Source organism: Rattus rattus, chromosome 2, assembly GCF_011064425.1.
Source record: "Rattus rattus isolate New Zealand chromosome 2, Rrattus_CSIRO_v1, whole genome shotgun sequence".
NCBI lineage: Eukaryota > Metazoa > Chordata > Mammalia > Rodentia > Muridae > Rattus > Rattus rattus.
Window position 1 is genome coordinate 134,395,992 of NC_046155.1, and position 20,521 is coordinate 134,416,512.

General features: G+C 48.8%; 1 protein-coding gene across 1 annotated transcript in view; it reads right to left on the bottom strand.

The window, feature by feature from the left end:
- Pcsk6 (proprotein convertase subtilisin/kexin type 6) overlaps positions 1-20,521 on the bottom strand; it is a 188,653-nt gene that overhangs the window by 87,872 nt on the left and 80,260 nt on the right. The window contains exons 7-8 of the mRNA XM_032893453.1: positions 7,524-7,696; positions 1,324-1,536 (exon numbers count right to left, since the gene is read on the bottom strand). Of these exons, the coding sequence (XP_032749344.1) occupies positions 1,324-1,536; positions 7,524-7,696 (386 nt within the window). The remainder of the gene's footprint in view (positions 1-1,323; positions 1,537-7,523; positions 7,697-20,521) is intronic.

Consider the following 20,521-nt stretch of genomic DNA (forward strand, 5'->3'; position numbering starts at 1 on the left):
GTCTGGACTCCATGGGATCATCTTTTAAAAAATGGGGGGGGGAGGTCGGTCGGAGGGGGGGGTGGGATTAAAGTATTTCTGATGTGCGTACATTGAAGCATAACAGGTAAGTAAAATAAAGCCTCAGGTCCCATTTCCAGAGCTGAGCGCCATCACAGAGAATGCAGCTGAGGACACAGTCCCCAGTACACCGTGTCCAGCTGTGCCTATTTCCGCTTGTATCCATTTAGCCAGTAGGCCTTTGTTGGGTTTTAGCCTAAGCATCTGTTTAACAAAGCTTCAACAAGCCCATGCTCAAACGAGGAGGAAATGAACGGGACATGGTACAGAGTCTCAGCTGCCCACCCAAGGGCTGGGTGACCCTGCAGGATGGGGAAAAAACACTCAAATTAACACCTTTGCGAACCAGCCTGGGCCACTGCCAGGTCTTCAACAGGATGGTGCGGCTGACCTTCGATGTGTGCATAGCAAGTAGGGGGTACAGGAAGCCTGTGTGCTCCCCGGGAAAAAAAGGTAAAAATAAATTTGAAAATAATTTCTAAAGACATGTCTAAGCAGCAAGAGAAATGAAAGGATGCTGGTGAGTGTTAAAACGAAACCACGCCTGGTCAGCTCCACGGGCTTATGTTAAAAACATCTACACGCTAGCCTAATGACTATGCATGTGAATTCTACATTAATTTAAACTAGAAACCTCCCTCCCCCAGTTTTTTTAAACATAGGAAAGTATGTCTAGAAGGAAGAAGCATAAATCCCAGTCAGATACTAAAACAGTTACCATTTGAAAGATAAATCAGTGGTTCAGTGGTGGAGTCCCTGCCCACCATGGGTTTAACCACCACAAAGGAGAATAAGAGAAAAACTGCTCACTGCAGTGAACAGAGCTGGCAAACCCTGTGGCTTTGCTTCCAAGAGTCTAGGGCATGTCCCTGGCAGAGGAGAAGCCTAGAATGTTTGGCTTTCCAGAATGCTTCGGCGTAAAACCAAAGCTTTCTTTTATGTGCATCAGAGTAAGACTGGTCGACTGGACTCTGGGATGTGACCACAGAATTCCAGAGAGCTAAAAGGAGACAGGATGAAGATGAACCCCATTCTTAAATGACATTTTTAGGTCTCTAAAGTCAGGGAGGGTTTAATTGTCATTTCTGGGCACAGATGAGTCAAACATCTTATAAAATAGTAAAGCCTGAGGCGGGCTGCCAAGGCCCTGGGGTTGACCTCCGTCATAGAGGGATAGGCTGGGACCTGAGATCCAACAGAATCTGGTCTTGGCCAAACCGGCTTTTGGGAAGAGGAAGCCTTAGACCTCACACGAGAACTTACGATCTTCCGTTCATAGAAGGCCCCGCTGCTGTAGGTGGTAGCCAAGGTGGAAGCACATTCCTCCAGGTACCAGGGTTTGTGGCCGTTCTCAGTGGTGCTGCTCACAGAGATGGTGTAGATGCTGTTGGTGTAGCCATCACAGGAGCAGTGGTCCCCTTCTCTCCCACCATTCCCGGAGGCCCAGACAAAAATGGAGCCCAGACCTTGGCGGCCCTACATGGAAGCAAGAACAGATGTTAGCAACTGTAGTAGGACACCGTGGAAGCATCTCACACCGGTCTGCAATTCCACCCTCAGCCGGTTCCTCCACAGGGCTGTCAAGGCTGCCCTGAGACTCTGTGGGTCCTGCCTCAGGGTTCTGTTGGCTTTAAGTGGAGCTGTTGTGCCTGTGTTAACAGCGCTGGGACCACAGATGCTCATGATCCTGGCAAGGATGGGCCAAAAGATCCCTCTGACCTTCACAGGACAATCTAGACCCTACAGCAAAATTCCCATTACGATAGCTGATGACCAAGGGGACTCAGAGTAAGACCAAGGTTAGAAACACACTATGGCAGAATTTGGAACTGTTTTAAGTTTTACGGGTCAAAGGAGCTGGTTTTGAGAGAGAAGTGCATTGATTTTCTGAAACAGTTTCGGAGATCAGCGTCTTGCAGGGCCAGCTCACTTTCAAAGAAGGGTGAAGGGGGAGGGGAGAGATTATTGTGTCTTCTGGATGAGACTGAATAGATAAACACGATCCTGTTCTAGAACACTGTTTGCCCATAGATGTCCCACTAGAGTTCCCTGAGGTGCTACCCTGGATAAGTGGACGAATGCCAAAGCAGTCAAGTCAGATGTCAGCAGCGCCAGCCCAGGTTGGTGACTTCACTTGTTCATCAGGAACATGAACCAGAGAAGTCTCATGACAGTGGCAGATCAGACAGCTTCCTGCAGCTCTGTTCTATACTACACCCAGGGAATCAGTGGTTTCTGACCGAGCTTCATGCCACCCCAGCCACAAATACTAGTTAATGATTAGCTCATGGAAGGCTAGATTAAGTCAGTCCTAACAGCTGGACCCCAGGATGGCATACAGCAAAAAATTAGACCGTCCGGGCTCTTAACATAGGGAGGGGACTGACACTGTATCTGACCACGGCTCAGTTTAAAGACATCTTTCAAGCAGACTCTCTGACCCAATCCATCTATCCGTTCTGAGTCCAGGCCTTCCCTCGGGGAAGTTGGACCACCTGCTCTGGGAGCCCCAGGACACTCTCTTTAGCATCCTAAAGAGACCAGCTCTAGGCTAAGACTCCTAGCAACACTCACAGGAAGGTTCCTGATGCTCATTTGCTCTGCTTTGTGCATCTCCACAAACGGGCCGTCTGAATGCCCTAGCACTTACCACAAAGGTTACCTAGACACATGACAAAGGTTAACTTCTGGGCCTGGAGAAATAGCTCAGTCTACAGCACTGGTTGTTCTTGCAGAGGACCTAGGTTCAATTCCCAGCAGTCTACAGCACTGGTTGTTCTTGCAGAGGACCTAGGTTCAATTCCCAGCACCCACTGGGTGACTCACAATCATCTATAACTCTTGTTCCAGTGGATCTGATGCCCTCCTGACTTCTACACGTACCAGGCAGGCATGTGGTGTGTATACATGCATGGAGGAAAAACATTAACACACACACACAAACACCCACACCCACACACACCCCCTTAAAAAAAAAAATTCAAAAAAAAAAAAAAAAGGTTAACTTTTAAAAGAAAGGCACAAAACAAGAAAGCAGGTGTGTCTGAATTAGGTCATGCCCCGTGTCACGACAGTGGATCACACAGGTGCTGAGAAGCTAGGTGTGGGGAGGGCTTTTGTGCTCTCAGAGTTTGTGTAAGTACTCTCTTGTGAGGTTACACCATGACGCAATGACCTAATGATGGCATTCTCAGAGGATGTCCTCAGCATGAAGCAAAGCAAGTCTATAACTACCTGTTGGAAAAGATTAATCAGAGGCAGTTGAAAGTGACTGGAATTCAAATAAAAAGTCATTTAGCCCATCAGAGTCTATCTATTTCTTAGAAGAATCATCCACAAGATAATGTCCCCCTCTACCCTGTACCCAACACAAACCAGCTTATAAAATGTTATTTCACGAAGTTCAATGGTCATATTATCCGGAAAATACACAGAAGAGCTTAAAACAGTGCTCCAGACTCAATGTCTGGGCACTGAACCACAAGAGAAATGTTAGCAATGTCTTTGGGCCTAGCAGGGGGGTGGTCTGTCAGTTAACTGTCTAGCACTTTAACAAACACATGAGGTAAATCAAGTTACAATGGAAGGAAGAAGGAAGGAAGGAAGGAAGGAAGGAAGGAAGGAAGGAAGGGAGGAAGGGAGGAGAGGAGGAAGGGAGGACGGAAGGAGGGAAGGAATTGTTTATTTGGCTCATAGTTTTGTAGGTTTTAACCCATGACTGGCAGTACCCATTGACTTGGCCTTTGGTGACACATCACAGTAGAGCTCATGGAAGAGGAAGTCTATTTACCACAAGCAGATTCAGGGCTCAGTCCCACAATTCACGGTGTGGTGGCACTGACTATAGAGCTCCCAGTAGGCCCCGCCTCCTCCAGTTTCCTGCCTCCACCTCCCAGCAGCACCTGATAGGCCTGCAATCTGCATGTCTAAGAACTCTCAGCCCATACCTCACTGCTTATCCTAGCCTTTCCATCTGACAGAGGGCAGCTAGGGCCTCACCATTTATTTAGCTTCCCAAAGGCACCACAGTATCAATGGCCTCTTTCTCGTCTTACTGTGGTTTTCTAGAGAGAATCTGGAGGGAGGCAGGGAGCATGGGTAGGTTTGGGCCATAAGAGAGGCCTTTGCTGTCCCTGGGGGGATCTCAGGTTTACTTTCTACATCTTGTATCTGCAGACGCTAGAGGAGATGTTCCGACTTGAGCCATGGACTTGAGTTTCTGTTCAGAAGAGTCACAAATTGAACACCATCAAACTGCACTGGTATCCTCCCCAGGGGCAGAGACTGTGGGATCACCCTCCTGAGGGCTGCGGAGCCCTGGTTGTCTGGACAAGGCCAGCTGTTCTTTATCACAGTGTTTAATCCCCTATCTGAGAGAACATTTGGGGGAGGAGTGAGGCTTCATAAGGACTGGCATTAAATAGATCCCTGTGCCCAGTAATGTCTTCTAAAGCCACCTGCCACCCCATCACATCACCTACTGAAGACAAAGCCACATTTTACAGAGAAAGCGAACGGGTCACAAATGGGATGGCATGGAAGAGTAACAGATGGGGCCATGCGCTTTGGTTGGAGGTCATCCCGTTCTTCCAGGAGCATTCTCCCTGGCATCTTTAGATAGCTGTGATTTAAGAGGCCTATAACATACTTCACTTCAGAATGACTAAGATTTGAATGGCCTCTGTATTTTAAGAAGGCAAGACAAGAAGGAGGAGGCCCGCGTAGCTCCCTTTACACACCCCTGTTGCCCTGACAACCTGCTGCCCCGGGTTCAGAATGCAAACTTCCCTTCTTTGTAGCTCCATCTTGCGTAAGCTGTGTCTATATGCTAGGCACACTGCGGTGACCCCTCGAAAACAAGCCACTCCTCTCTTGGACGCAGAGCTCCAAGCCACATCTTTAGAAAAGCGTCCCATAGAAATGCCAGGTGTCCGGCATTAACACCATCCCCGTCAATGCCTTTTGTGCAGAGAAACGTGACCTCCACCTTAAGTCAGCCCCGCGGAGCTGCGGTTCAGCTTCATTTTTAGGATGCTTCCCTTGTCATCGGGTCTGAGAGCTGAGTGATCTAACAGTGGGAGGGGGGGGTTGAGTCATGGAAACAAGTGATTTATTTGTTCAGCAATCCTTTGTGGGCGGTGGCTTACTTGGTCACGCCTGAGTCTGCCAGCATTCCCCTAGCCCAGCACGTGGCCCGGCACGTGGCTTGGCTCAGGTGGTTTCAGCAGCATAATGGAAGCTGCCCCCTGTCCTGCTGGAGTGGTGGGGTAGAGCAGTCCGTGTTCTGTGAGCGAGCACAGGCCTTGTGCAGTCTGTGTCTGTACGCTGAGCCTTTCTTACTTTCCTTTCTCTGACAGTTGGACACCTCCCTGCTTTCGGTTGCTTGTTTCTTAGGCATGGGGGGGGTATTGAAAAAGGATGGCTTTCCTTGTACTGTAGGGGTGCAGACAAGATGTATCTAGCAGGGAGTGAAGATGTAGTATACCCCTTAGTTTGATAAATGAAGGCACTCCAGGGATGCAGTGTGACCGGAGGTGGCAGGATGCCCTAGCAAAAACTCTTGTTGCCACAGAAAAGGTAACACCCAGCGACCAACTCAGTCCATCCAAGGAAGAAATCAAATGACAATCAGAAAAAGAGTCCTGAAGAAGACTGGGAAGGGGAAGATGACTCCGTCAGGGAGATGTCTGCCACCATCAGCAAGAGGGCCCAAGTTTGAGCCCCAGAAACCACTCAAGAAAAGAAAGAAAAAGCAAAAGCTGGTGCAGTGGCCCGAATGTGTGATCCCAGTACTGGGGAGACAGACAGGCTTGCTGGCCAGCCAGACTAGCCAGTTAGCAAACTCCAAGTTCAGTGAGCCCACTGAGAGACTCTATCTCAGAAAACAAGGTGGTGCCACATGCCTTAATGCCAGCTTTGGGAGGCAGCATGGGTTAAGCAGAGCTCTGTGAGTTTGAGGGGAGCTTAGTCAATATAATGAGATCCCAGCCAATCAGAAGTGACACAGTAAGACCGTGTCTCAAAGATAAATAAATAGGGGGCTGGAGTACTTTCTGCCTTTGCAGAGGACCCAGGTTCAGTTCCAGCACCCGCCTACACTAAGGCTCACAACTGTCTATAACTCCATGGGATACAATGCCTTCTTTAGACCTCTGTGGTACTAAGCATACACATATATAGCATGGTAAAATATAAACTTACAGGCAAAACATTTATACACATATAAAATAAAAGTAAAATCTTTAAACCAAGTAAAGAACAATTGAAAAAGCTTGCATGTGCACGCACACATGTGCGCGCGCGCACACACACACACACACACACACACAGAGACAGAGAGAGACAGAGAGACAGAGAGGAGAGAGAGAGAGACACAGAGAGAGAGACACAGAGAGAGAGAGAGAGAGAGAGAGAGAGAGAGAGAGAGAGAGAGAGAGAGAAACCAAACCACCGTAGGGCTGAGGGAGACACACAAGCTACTTGCGGTACAATCTTTGGTAGTTTTGGATGTACTTATTAACTATTAACTGCATCTGAATAGCTGTGCATGGGTCACAGTATGACAAATACTTTTAAAATGTTTTAAATTATATAAGCAATAAAGTGGGCTCAATCTCCCCACCCTTTCCTTTCCCACAGGAATCAGAAACACCTGGATCTCCTGATAGACACCCCCCTCCCCACACCCCAGCCCCTGCCAGCGTTTGTTAGCCACACCTAAACTGTGGGCTGGGGCTCAGGGGGCAACCCACGGCCTCCTGGATACTGACCACACCTGTACCTGACTGTTCTAAGAAACTGTCCTCACCTGACAATCTGTTTTGCCACCTGGCTTGCAAGAACTGGTTTTGGTTCATCTCCTGCTACCCCTTCCTGACCTCATCCTCCCCAAGTTCCTACCCCGCCTCCACACTGACAGTCGGTGAAACAGCTGGAGGGTAGGCCTCCTGAGACGAGCCTTCCAGTCTCCTCAGATCAGAAGGTAGTCAATCTCTTGGATGTTCTCTATGGTTTGCCTCTGAAACTGTAACTGTGTTTGTTGGGCAGTGTGCTGGTGAGGGTGCGGGTGTCTAGGTGACAGCTCCCTGGCCCAACGAGGCTTTAGATTAGGCACACTCCATGATAGACAGAAAAAGCATTTCACCTGCATAGTTTAAGGAGCAGGCCGGGAGATCTGACCGAGCTGTCGCCCACCACCTACAGAGGCCTCTTCAGCCTCCAATGGAGCAGGCAGGGATGGTTGAGTGCTAAGCTGCCTCTCCCCGGACCGGCTATGCTCTTCCAGCTAAGCTGGTATATACCACTCCCCAGAGCTCTAAGAGCCTTCTCCTTCATTCTGGCACTGCAGGGCTTTCCTGCCAGTCTTGTTTCAGGCCATGGCTGGTGCCACCGATATTTAAATGTTCAAAGCATGCAGTCACCCCCGCCCTGGGTGCTCCCCGGTAGCCCTGGGTTACTCACACCTTTTTAATGCCATACTCGAAAGCCTGTTTAGCCAGACGGCCAGGCCCATCCACGGTCTTCCCATCATCATCTGGCCCCCAACTAGCGCTGTAAATGTCAATGTAGTTGGGTCTGATGCCCAGAGACTTGGCCTCAACCACGTCGGTCACGTCACCATCCAGCATCCGGATGCCTGCAAGCATAGGGGGAAGCTCGTTGTCAGGACTGGGAATTCTGAGCAAGCAGTGAAGCTACCCAAGGACTGGAAACCTGCAAGGCCCAAGAGCCTCAGGAAGCCTTTGCCACGACACCAGGACACCAGGACGCCAGGACACTAGGACACTAGGACACTTGGACGGACGCCAGGACACCATGGCACCACAAGGTTCTTTTATTGGCAAGTTTGGTTTTTGCTTTTTTGTTGTTGTTGTTGTTTTTATATTTTGTTTTATTTTAGAGATGGGGCTTCTCGGTGTAGCCCTGGCTGTCCTGGAATTCACAATGTAGGCCAGGCTGGCCTCAGACTCAAAGATCCGCCTGCCTCTGCCTCCTGAGTACTGGGATTAAAAGTGTGCACCGCCACCACCCAGCGGTTCTGGATAGTTTTATGTCAATTGGACAGAAGCTATAGCTTTTTGGGTTTTGTTTGTTTGTTTGTTTGTTTGTTTGTTTGTAAGAAGAAACCTTGATTAAGAAGTCTCCATCAGAATGGCCTATGGACAAACCTGTCAGGAATTTTCTTGACTGAAGATTAGTAGAGGGCCCAGCCCCACTGTTGGAGATGCCACTCTGGGCTGGTGGTCCTGGGGTGTATAAGAAAGCAGGCTGAGCAAGCCATGGTGAGCAAGTCAGTGAGCAGCACCCCTCCATGGCCTCTGCTTGTTCCTGCCCCCAGGTTCCTGCTCTGCTTGAGTTCCTGTCCTGACTTCCCTCAGTGATAGGCATTCCTGAGGAATAAACCCTTTCCTCCCCAAATTGCTTTTGGTTATAGTATTTTAATGACCATCAAACTGTACAGTTCCTCTTCCAACATATTCCCAATACATTCTGGTCTGAGGGTAGAAGGGCTAATCTGGTCTGAACTTGTTTGGAGTATATATGCAGTCAGAAAAAAGTATTTCCTTAAGTGAACTTTTAGGGAGAATTTTCTATTTGCCATCATATACCTGTGCATACTCAAGAATGTCTATGACTAATGCACAGAGAACAAAGACCTGGGGAAACTAAGCCGTCAACCCAAATAAATAAGTACTCATTACACCCTTAGTAATGAACGCCTTCCCTTGAACCTCATAAAAGGTGGACCCCCGTATAATAAGAGCCCTTGAGGACCCCACACTCCCAGGACCAATCTCTATACTGTATCCTTTCTAATCTGTACTACAGCTTAGTTCTTGAATAATGCTTCCTTGAAATGTTACAATCCGTGTGGGCTTTTATTTTTCTCTTGAGGAAGAGACCAAGAAACACCATATCCAGACCCTAACCACCAGGACCACTTCCTGAGAGTCTCCAGAGCATCTTGGACCCAGGTCTGTGTGTACCATGGCCATGCCTGACAGGGAAACATACTCCACATCTTAGAGCTACTGAAGACTTAGTAGAAAAGTAGACCTCACGCTCATTGTGGGAAGCTTAACAAACACAGAAGTAATCTCTGATGGCTCTTTGGTCCCCTCTAATACTTTCCTTTGCCTGAAACATACACTTTTACCCAATTTTTTTCTATTTTAAAAACTGAACTTTCTGTGGAGCGAGAACCCTCTGTGAGAGTTGTGCACTCTGTCCCTACACACACCAGGCCTAGGTACCCCTTCCTCTAGGGCTCCCCTCATCATGGAAGGGTACCTCACCTGTACTAGACCCACATAGGAGATCTTCAAGAACTGAAACTCTGACTATAACAGACATCTATTCACAGACAGAGAGATAGACGAGGCCGCTCTCTATGTCTGTGAGTTCTGCACCCACAGATTGAAGTCAACTCAAGCAGGAGCAGAGACCTTCCCCCTAGCCCAGGGAGACATACCTCATGTGAACTAAACTGAAGACCTACTTCACTGTCATGGGTCACATTGCTTCCGATGACTGGCCACTGAGCCCAGAACCTTACTTGCTATGTGCCTCCAATTTTCTTGTCTTATATCTTCTTGCTCAGTAGCACGTGAATTACAAATAATAGGTTACTAGATAAACCTTATTATTTACCAAGTTGAGACTTTCTTCCCTATGGGGAATTGGAAGATTGAGCAATTCCTTTCTTTAACCGGTGTTTAGGGTTCAGGTTCCTCTAACACCAGGAGAGCACAGCCCACAGAATCAACTAAACAGGGCTCATCTGGGCTCACAGAGACTGAAGCAGTAGCTACGGAACATGCATGGGTCTGCGCCAGGCTCTCTACATACCTGCTGCAGTTTTGTAGCTTGGGAGTTTCGTGGGATTCCTAACAGTAGGAGTGGGTGTTGCCCGCTCATGGGATTTTTCCTCCTACTGGGTTGCCTCATCCAGCTTCGATGTGAGGGTGTGTGCCTAACTTGTCATGCTATGCTCATGACCTGCTTTTTTCTAAAGACAGACGGAGCAGCAGTAGATCTGGGAGAGAGGCGAGGTAGGCAGGGGTATTGGGAGGAGAAGGGGGAAAGGAGGCTATGGTTGGGATGTATTGCGTGAGAGAAGAATAAATTAGTTTTTAAAAAAGTGCAAGTTCCTCTAATGTAGTGTTTCTCAGCCTGCGTGTCGAGACCCCCAGGGTTGATCGACGCTTTCACAGGGGTTACCTAACACCACCAAAAACCACAGATATTTACGTTGTGATTCCTAACAGTAGAAATGAAATCATTTTATGGTCTCTACACAGTAATTTTGGGGTCACAACATGAAGAAGTGTACTGAAGGGTCATAGCATTAGGAAAGCTGAGAACCACTGCTCTAAGGTTTTCTCTATTCCATTTACTTTGAAGTTCCCATGCCATGAGCAGGAGGGTCAGCACAGGCATCATTGTGGGGGATCCTTGGGAGGCTGTAGAGGGTAGCTAGCAATGCAGTTAGGGTAGGAGGGCTCTCTGGGGTACAGTAACCTGCCCTTATGCTGAAGTGGGACCCCAGGCTTAACTGGAAACAACTGCTCTGAGGGTGTGGGAACTCTATTCGAAATCACTATCCGAGAGATTTACTGAAGAAAACAAAATAGTAAGACTCAGGTGTTGAGGACATCAGAAGTCTGACAGTGGTACCCAGAGCCATGCCGGATGCAGCTAGGTGGGCAGAGGCGACTGTGGAGGACCAGGACAGAGCTACGGGAGAGCCTCTCCATTAAAGCTTGAAGGCCTGCAAATCGAGCAGCATGGATTCCAGCTCAGTGTCTTCTTGCTGGCTCTCCATCTACTTCCCCCCGGCCATTACCGCCTCTGCTATCCAGCTTCAAAGGGGCTGGGGAGACACCATGACCAGCCACACATAGCAACTAGAAGGAGAGGTCCTCATCACAGCAGGCCTCCCTCTGGCTAGCAGACAGACAGATGTGCTAGGGGACCTGCACAGGTTGTACTGTGACCAGACAGGGACCCTGGAAGTTCTGTCACAGTACAACCTGCTCTACAAGCTGCCAAATGGACGGAAAATACCTAGCACACAGTGCTTGGTTCTGCCGAACCTCGGTTTCCCTATCTGTAAAAGAGTGGGCATAATTTTAGTAACTAATTTCTTCCTTCCGCATTAACTAAAGATATACTGTTTGTTTATCTATGAAGGAAGACATTTTGCATACCTGCCAGTTATAAAGTCTCACAAAATGACGGATCCTAAATGCTGTCCGTGTAATGCAAGCAAGAAGATGAAAGGGGTGGTCTCTACACATGTCTAGGTCTTGTTACCCTGCTTCTTGAAGGAAACTGCTTGGGTTATCCATTTCCCTGTCTTTTAAACATGATGGTCTTATTCTTTTTTTTTTTTTTAAAGATTTATTCATTTATTATATGTAAGTACACTGTAGCTGTCTTCAGACACACCAGAGGGCATCAGATCTCATTACAGATGGTCGTGAGCCACCATGTGGTTGCTGGGATTTGAACTCAGGACCTCTGGAAGAACAGTCAGTGCTCTTAACCGCTGAGCCATCTCTCCAGCCCGACGGTCTTTTTTTTTTTTTTTGGTTCTTTTTTTCGGAGCTGGGGACCGAACCCAGGGCCTTGCGCTTCCTAGGTAAGCGCTCTACCACTGAGCTAAATCCCCAGCCCCAAGCCCAATGGTCTTATTCTTGTGTGTATATTTAAATAGCAAAGGATTTACTTTTGCCTGTCCTGGGGATTAATCCTTTGCTGACAATATAGATTATAAAGTTTCCCATCTTGTATTCATAATACTTTTTAAATTCCAGAAGCTGAACGCAGGGCCTTGCGTTCACTAAGCTACACCCCTTACCACACAGGCTCTCGATTTAAATAATGGTAAGTGTTCATTTCCTTTTGAAGGCACCTCCACCCCCAGGCTTGTGAACATCTATTGCCACTCATTGGTAGGGCAGAGTCACCCCGGCCACAGCACGCAATGCACTGTGAAATCGTATTCTCTCCTTTTGGGTTCTGGGTAGAAGAATTGAGGTGGTCATGAGGCACCATCCTTCCCCAGGCTCCCGTCTGCATGCCCAATACTTCTTCACTTCATGGCTGTTTCAGGGATGCTGGGCCCAGGGAGCCGTCGGTTCATTCAGCCATAACTGCAGGAGTAAGCAGTGGACACAGGCAGAGCAGCTCACGGTAGGGAGACAGCCAGGGTCAAAGAGTCCTAAGCCAGGTCAGACCTGTGTGACCTTGAGCATGGACCCAGCCTCTCTGATCCCCATTTTCTACAGTATTTGCCAAGAAGACTAATGAAGACAGCAGCTATGGTTCAGAGATGGTTGGAGAGGACCCTTGAAGAGTTCATGTGCTGGAAGCATAGGCCGGGTGTGGTGCCGTAGAGATGTAGTGGTCCCTGCTGGGAGGTGGTTAGCTTCCTGAGTGTACTGCCTTTGTAGGGACTAAAGAAAGTCTCATGGGACCCTGCTTAGTTCTCAAGAGAGGGGATTGTTATAAAAAAAAAAAAAGAGGCTTCCATTGAATGGTTCACTGGCTTCTATGTCATCCTGCATTCTCTTCCTGTTGCAAACGCTCCTGCTCTGATTCACCATGTATTACAGCCAAGGGGAACCCAGCCAGAGTCGGCACTGTGCTGTCTGAACTGCAAGCCTCCAAAACTGGGAGTTTATCCCAAGTTATCCAGACTCAGACATTTTGTTATGGCAACAGAAAATGGACCAATATGCCCTGGTTCTCAGCGCTGCTCCATAAATGGTGCCATGTTTCTTATGCCTTTAAAGTTAGCAGCAGACGGGGACAAGAGGGCTCGCTGGTCACATGGGTGGCCGGAGCCTATTCTGTGGTTCTGGTGCTGAAATTGAACCTGCTATTCCAAGGCGTTTTATACTAGTTATAGGTGGTGAGGTGCCTATTTCTAAATGAGAAGAACAGGAGGCCAGGAGACATCCAAAAATATATAAAAGCAGACAAGAAGAGAGGGACTCCCCCATGGCTCTCACAACACTCTCCATCTTGTAGAGGACTGAATGGAGTGTGAGAATTTAGTACTGAGCTCTGAGGAACTATTTTCAGTAGAAACCTGCGGTTCAACATTGGCTTCTAGTGTGAATGGCTCTCTGCAAGTACCAAGGAGGGGGGAAAAAGCCATCGTTTCTCTAATAAAAAAAGAAAGGCTCATTTACTATAAATTGCTGGGAACAAAAATAATCTGGACAAATCATTTGGACGGCCAATTAGCTCCCGTTGTCAGCTTGCCGCTGGGTTGCTTTCCCACGGATGGGATCGGGGTGAGTGGCAGCACGGTAAACACGGTTGACCTATCCACTCTGGCGGCCAGTCTGTGGGTCCCAGGCGGAGGAGTGGACAGACAGGGAAGGTGTTGAACCTGGCGTGTTGTGTCTGAGTGGGAAAGCAGATGCACTCTCCACAGGATAATTCTAGGTGCTCCTTCCTGTAAGCCCGTCCTGGGGAGAGCTGGACAGGTCTTCTTCCTTCCAGTAATGTATACAATCCCACTAGGTTGACTACGCCTAATAGTTGAAGTGCCCCGGGGAAACCTGGCTGAAACCATGATTTGAGGAGTTTCTTATTAAAGTTAAAAGAAAACACCAGCTTTCTCATAGTCATCCATCCTTCTTCCCTGTTTCTGATTTATTTCTGAACAACAGGCTTGCGTAAAGGCAGGCAAACACAGACACACGCAGCCGGCTCCGTGAAGAGCACAAGATGTAGCATTTGCCCTTCAAACTATTTTCTGATGGAGCTCAACATGAAAAGGAAGACAAAGAACACACACACACATATGTGAACACACAAAAACACACATGGACACACACACACACACACACACACACACACTGGTCTTAAAGGAGAAGTCGGCCATCTTGCATGCCTGTTACCATCTGGAGGAAGGCAGGGGAGCGGCCATGCCGGGCCACTTATGTTTATTGAGCAGTAATGTGTTTTGCCTTTAGCAAGTGAGTGGCAACGCAAGAGCAATGAACAGCGGCAAGGAAAATGAGACTGCCGCTTCCTGCGTGTGACAAATAGTTCTCCTCAACAAATCCAACTCATTAATCCTCAGTTTGTTCAGCAAATCCACAGAGAAATAAATGCTTGTTTGTTCATCCGTTTCCCAGCAGAACCACAGTTCCTTCTATTCCATGGGTAGCCATGCAGGGAAGGTTTCAACGGTTGTTTAAAAGGCCACAGACGGGAGAGGAGAGATGGCTCTATGGTTAAGAGCACTGGCTGCCCTCTCAGACAGCCTACGTTTGGTTCCTAGGAGCCACATGCTGGCCCACAACTGCCTGTGATTCTACTCACAAAAGATCCATTGCCCTCTTTTCTTTCCCCCATGGGCACTAGGTACACACATGGTGCATGTACACACATGCATGCAAAGCACTCATACACATAAAATAAAAATAGTTTCTTAATGTCCACAGACCTGCAAAACTGTCAAGTCTCATGATCTCCTTAGGGCCCATTAATCTCTAAATAGGCCCACCTGATAGCCTTTTTCCAGGTCCGTGGGAGCTGAGGTCAAGACAACCCTTCAGCCTGCTATTATCCCCATATACGGAGACTATGGTGGATCGACATAAAGCCAGGTCTCTCTTAGCCTGCCATGCTATTCTTGATCTCATAACACAGCATTCCATGTCTTCCCAGAGAGGGACAGCTACAGCCATGTGCATGTACCCATGGGCTTTATAATCTCACTAACAAGATTGGCTCAGACAGAGCAGGTCCTCATGTTAACTCTGTCTTGTAATGCACTGACACTTGGTGGGGGGCGGGGTTCCTAACCCGGAAGAGACTTTCCTCTTCAGCCTTGACTGACTTCTAGGCAGAGTAAATGACTTGCGTAGAAAAGTGTATCTCTCACATGGAAACCAAGCAATCCAGTCTCCTCTTGCAACTTCGTTTACTTGGTCCTCACAACCTGACCAGGGGAGGGCAGTTAGCAAATGACCATGCTGAAGTCATCCAGAGTAGCCTGTTCTGCTACTTGCAGTAGGGAGCCTGCTCTCCGGGCCTCACCTTGTCTTCCTACAGAAACAACAATGAATCCTCTGCTTCCTTTGCTTGTCTGACTCCTGACCAACCTTGGAGCTTCCCCAGGGGGGCCTATGGTGTGATGTGGACAGTCCTCTTGGGAGCTGTGAGTCACAAGCTACCTTTTCAATTAGTGGCAGTCATCTGCTCATCAGATGGCCTTGCCAAACCTAAGTGGTAATGAAAACCAGACTCCCTTTTGACAATCGGGTCCTGTTGATGTCTCAAAGAAAAAGAGAAGGGAAAAAGAGAAAAGCTATAGCTATTGTCTAGAGCCGTGGTTCTCGACCTTCCCAAAGCTGCAACCCCTTAATACAGTTAGTTCCTCGTGTTGTGGTGACCCCCCAACCAGAAGATTATTTCACTGCTCCTTCCTAACTGCAATTTTGCTACTGTTATGAACCGTAATGTAAACATCTAATATACAACCCCAAAGGGGCCGTGGCCCACAGGTTGAGAAACACCGGTCCAGGGAACTGCTGCCCACACTGACTCTTGCACAGTCCCCTGCCATGGCGAACAGGACATGGATCACAAGTGAGTTTTCTAGAGACTTTGCAACTTAGCAAGAGCTGGGCGCTTGGGACACGGGGCTGACGTCTAGCTTCAGAGCCACACAGGATACTCACATATCTATACCACAGGCAAGCACAGGCAAGAAGAGCAAGGAGCCCCCAGGAGGGTGTGTAGCTGAGAGAAAGAAAGGCAACTCAGGCACTGAGCTGGCCTCTGAAGAAGGCGAGGGGGCAGTGAATGTTTGACATTGAACAGCCATGACGGAGGTTCCCCTGGCGCTGGTCAGAATCCTGAGGGGCTGCTAGCGGCTTTGTTTTAGTCTGTCCTTGGGGCCATCAGGGATGAAGAAGGGTCTCCTCAGTGTTTGGGGGATTACCTCAGGAACTCTGACCTGGGCAGCCCTAGTTGTCAGGAGCCAGCCCGCCTCTCCTCCTGGGGAGGGTGTGGCCACCAGGGTGTGTCTAACTCCTCCTTCCCAGGAGCCTCAGACTACAGGAATTCTCAGGCCCAGCAGCTGAGCACTTTAGACAAGAATGAGTGTGCGTTGGGGAGGGGTGTGGGTGTGTGAGAGACAGGGAAGCAGGACCCCTCTTCCTCCATAGCACTGCCTCCCACGGTCCCCAAATCTCCCAAGCCTCCTGTGCATTTTAAATCCTTCTGCTTTGAAGATTAATCTGGAGCTTAAACGGTTGCCTTAAAATGTTCACGAGCCTAAACTGCTTAATGGAAACGCTAACGAGACCGAGTTCTGTGACTTGAAATTAACATAATTAACCAATTTATGGGCACAGATTAATTTAGTTGTTAATGTACTTAACATCTGTGTGTTTATGGAAGGGAAAAAAAACCCCTAAAACATAATTTAGTTACCCAATCAAAACACAGAGTGAAAACATCAACAGAAATATGTGTCTGTTGCTGTTTGCTTTCTCTTCCTGGATGACAAGTAAAGGCAGAAGAAGCTGTACACAGTCGTGCAAGCTGAGCAGGGGACACTGCTTCAAAGTGCCCATCAAACTCAGGGTCCTGGGGTCCTCTCCGGTTCCACACCACACCCTTGAGCCACCAGTTCCTGATCAGCCTACAGGACCCAGTCCCTGCAGATAATGGTGTTTCTTAAAAGCGGGGGACCCCCGATCTCTGTCCTGAGGTGATTCTCTTTCCTCTGGGGAGATCGGAGTCCTGTCAAGCAAGAGCACAGGCTAGGTACTAGTCAGAGGCAGCCCCACACTGCTGAGCAATCCTGACAGCAAGGTCAGCTTAGGCCTCCTTCTGCTTCTTATCCCCCAGAGAGCTTCTGTCAGACCCACAGTTTTCAACCTGCGGTTTGTGACCCCTTTGGGGGACAGGGATCATCAAAGGCCATCAGAAAACACAGATACTTACATTACAATCTATAACAGTAGCAAAATAACAGTTATGAAGTAGCAGCAAAATGATTTTATAGTTAGGGAGTCACCACCACATGCAGGAACGTATGCTATGTATTAAAGGGTCTCAGCATCAGGAGGAGGAGAAGCACTGTGTTGCAGGACGCTGACTGCAGTGTGCAGCCAGGAGCATCTGGCATGCTGAACAGGCTCACCTCCTCAGAGCTACAGGCCGAGTGAGGCCTTTGCATTCTGCATGCACCTGCAGGATGGGCATCCCCTGGGATCTCGACTGGCAGGCAAACTGTGCTAGAAAGAAGGGTGTGGCCAAGTCCCCTAGACATATGCCAGCAGGTGCAACGGGAGAGGAGCAGCATCGCAAAACAAGAAAGACAGCAGAACCCCAAACAAACAAAGAGCCGAGAAGGGGGCCTCTGAGTATGCCAGATTATTTTAAAATTAAATGAACAATTTGCAAAAATGGAACCTAAAAGACTGAAAGAAGGCTCGCCAGCAAGAGAGAAGAGAGACGTTGAGTGGCTCCGTGTGTCACTACCGTGCCCTGGCATCAGAGAGCTAGGCTGGAAAAGGCACAACCCAGCCTTCAGGTCATCAGGCCTGTGCTCACCTCTGCTCTGCCCCTCAGCAACCGCCTGACCCTGGGGGTGGCAAGTCACCTCCCTCCCTGCTCGGTTCGCTCTCTGGCCGGTATGAAGTGGCCTCGATGATGCCAACTCACACGATTCCTGCTGAGGATCAGATGTAGAGACAGAAGGCCGTGCTCAGTGCAGCATCCACAGCTACCTGCAGTCGGCAATGGCTGTTACTGCTGTACCAATAAAAAATATCCTAAGAGGGCTGGAGCAAGGAAGTGAACGCGTATCTTACCTACCTCTCCTCAGGGTCCACATCCCCAGGACTTAACACACAGAAAAGAAGGAAAAGAACAACTCTGGAATAGTCACACACGATGTTCGGAGGAACTGAGCAGAAACGAGATGTTAGCAGCAGGAGAAAGTACCCTGCTGCTTGGACGGGAGCAATTCCACAGGCTCAAACCCCTGGAGCCTGGGTGCTTGGTGAGCAGGGACCCTGCCAAGCATCCCGTGGACCGTTGCCTACCTGCAGGCTGAGCGGCGAGAACATGGGAATCATTAGGAGATGGATCAAGTGAGAGGTGGTGGTTGGTCAGAGAGAAGGGACGGTGTCCTGAGATTAGGCAGCTCACCCAGTCAGTAACCTTCCAGAAGGACAGGGCTAGTCCCTGCCAGGAGACTGATAATCACTCACAGCCCAGAAGTCTGTGAGCAGAGCTGTGAGTGCGTAACCAAACCCAGCAAATATCTGGAGAAATCCAAACAGCAAATTGAAAAGTAGCAACGGTTAGATATCACGGCTCACGCCTGCAAGCCAAGCTTTGCTGAGCCCAGCCACCAAGGATGCAGCAGGGCAGCACAGCAGGATTCTGTTTCCAAAGAGGGAATAAGAGTGAATGCAGGCAGCAGGGGGTTCCCAACGTTAGTGTCTGTGTGCACAAAACGATGCAGGATGCTGTAGTCTCTGTTAAAAATCATCTAGGGCTCTCCCGTTTCCAGGAAGACGGGAAAGACATAATTCACTCCATTCTTACTGCTTCAAAAAGCCAAACCCTGAAGATGGTACTGGAAACAAACAAGAGGGGGAACTCGGAAAGGCAGAGAGGCGGGCAGGCTGGTTCTGATCTTGTTCTGTCAAGAATGACATGGTCGTGAGATCTTGTGTCTTTTGTTCCCCACTCCCCCACTTTTTATCTCTTTTCCCTTTTAACTCATCTGTATGGTGTTTTGCCTGCATGCCTGCCTGTGCACCATGTGCATGTGCAGTGCTTCCAGAAGTGAGAAGAGGGCTTCATACCCCAGTGGGACTGGAATTACAGATGGCTGCGAGCCACCATGTGGGTGCCGGAAATCAAACCCTAGTCCTCTGGAAGAGCAGCCAGTGCTCTTACCCCCTGAGCCACTGCTCGAGCCCCATCGAATCTTTTGTGTGTGTGGTCCGTGGTTTATTTTTGCTTTGTTGTTTGGTGAGAGAGTCTGGCTGAGGCAGGATAGAATGATGGAAACCCATGGGCATGTGATGGCAAGAGCAGGGAGGGGCAGGGCTTGCAGTGTCCTTACACACTCCTCGCCCCTGGAATCCCGATGAAGCTTTCACCAGCTGAGAAGTAAGATTCCAACACAGTTCACGGGATTTGTTTAAAGCTTTCTTCCTTCCCAACTGTAAAACCCACAATTTTATAGGAATCCCAGTAGAAACTTCCTTCGAGTAGAAGGACACATCCTCACCTAGTATTTCTCGTTTTATTTTATTAGGCTGTAACCCCATCTGAGGGCATCGCCATAGCTGTCCTATAATCACATTAATCCAAAAAGAACAGGAAAAAAAAATCTTAGCAATCCTTCAAGATGCAACATGGGAGCCACCAAAAATAGTGCATGACTCTCCTGCTCAGTCAGCCATGTAAAGGCAGCTCTCCCTCGAGGAGCGACAACCAGGCTCCCACAGGACAACCCTTCCCTGAGAAGCTCACACCTGCTTTCAGGTTTGCGGATTCTTTCTCCAGGAGCCTTTCTTTCTATTTTTGATAAACTTTTTTTTCCCTACACTAGCTTGTCCTGAAATTCCTTCCTTCAGCACGGCCATCCATGCAGAAGTCGAAGTTGTACGTGACAGCTTTGGAGACACTGGCGGCCATATGTTCCCTGGTTTCAGGACAGCATAATCTCACATTTGCCTCCCTGTGCTATGCAAAAGGACTCCCCTGCCTGCTTGGGGACAGTGTGGAACAGTGTCTCTATCCCTGCTGCCCCTGGCATTGCTATCTATGAGTCTCAGGCTGGCCTTGAACGCTCCATCCTCCAGCCTCAGCTTCTCGGGTGAGAGGCACACGTCACCACGCTCAGTTCGCCATCTTCTTTTTTAAATCTCATTTATTCCAGAGCCAGAGATGAAGATGATGGCAACTCAGAGGCATCATGGGAAATAGAAGGAAGAATAAGGGAACACAAACTTCATTTATCCAGCGTTAAGCACCAGGAAAAGGCCAGCCTAGGAATCCAACAGGAAATGTTTGTAAACAACTGCCCAACCACAGCCAACAGCACAGAGAAGCTGCAGTACCAGCCCACAAAAGTGAGTGGTTAGCCTGGACCTCCACCCCTGTGAAGAAGTAACAGGCCCCTCCCCTGCAAGCCCAGTGGTGTCAGAAAGTGATAAGAAGAAAGCAGGGCTTCCATCATTCCAGTCACAAGAAGGGCTCTTCTCCTGAAGTCACGCAGCCATGAAAAGTTCAGTCCTAACCTCCTGCCAGGCAGCATCCAGGGGCTCCTCTGCTCTTCCCTGGAGTTGTTTTAGGAGATCTGATGAGGAGTGGCCACACTAGTGAGATAACCCCCACGGTGATGTAACTGAATACACACGGAGAAGAGCATTTCCATCACCCCCAGGATGGATGG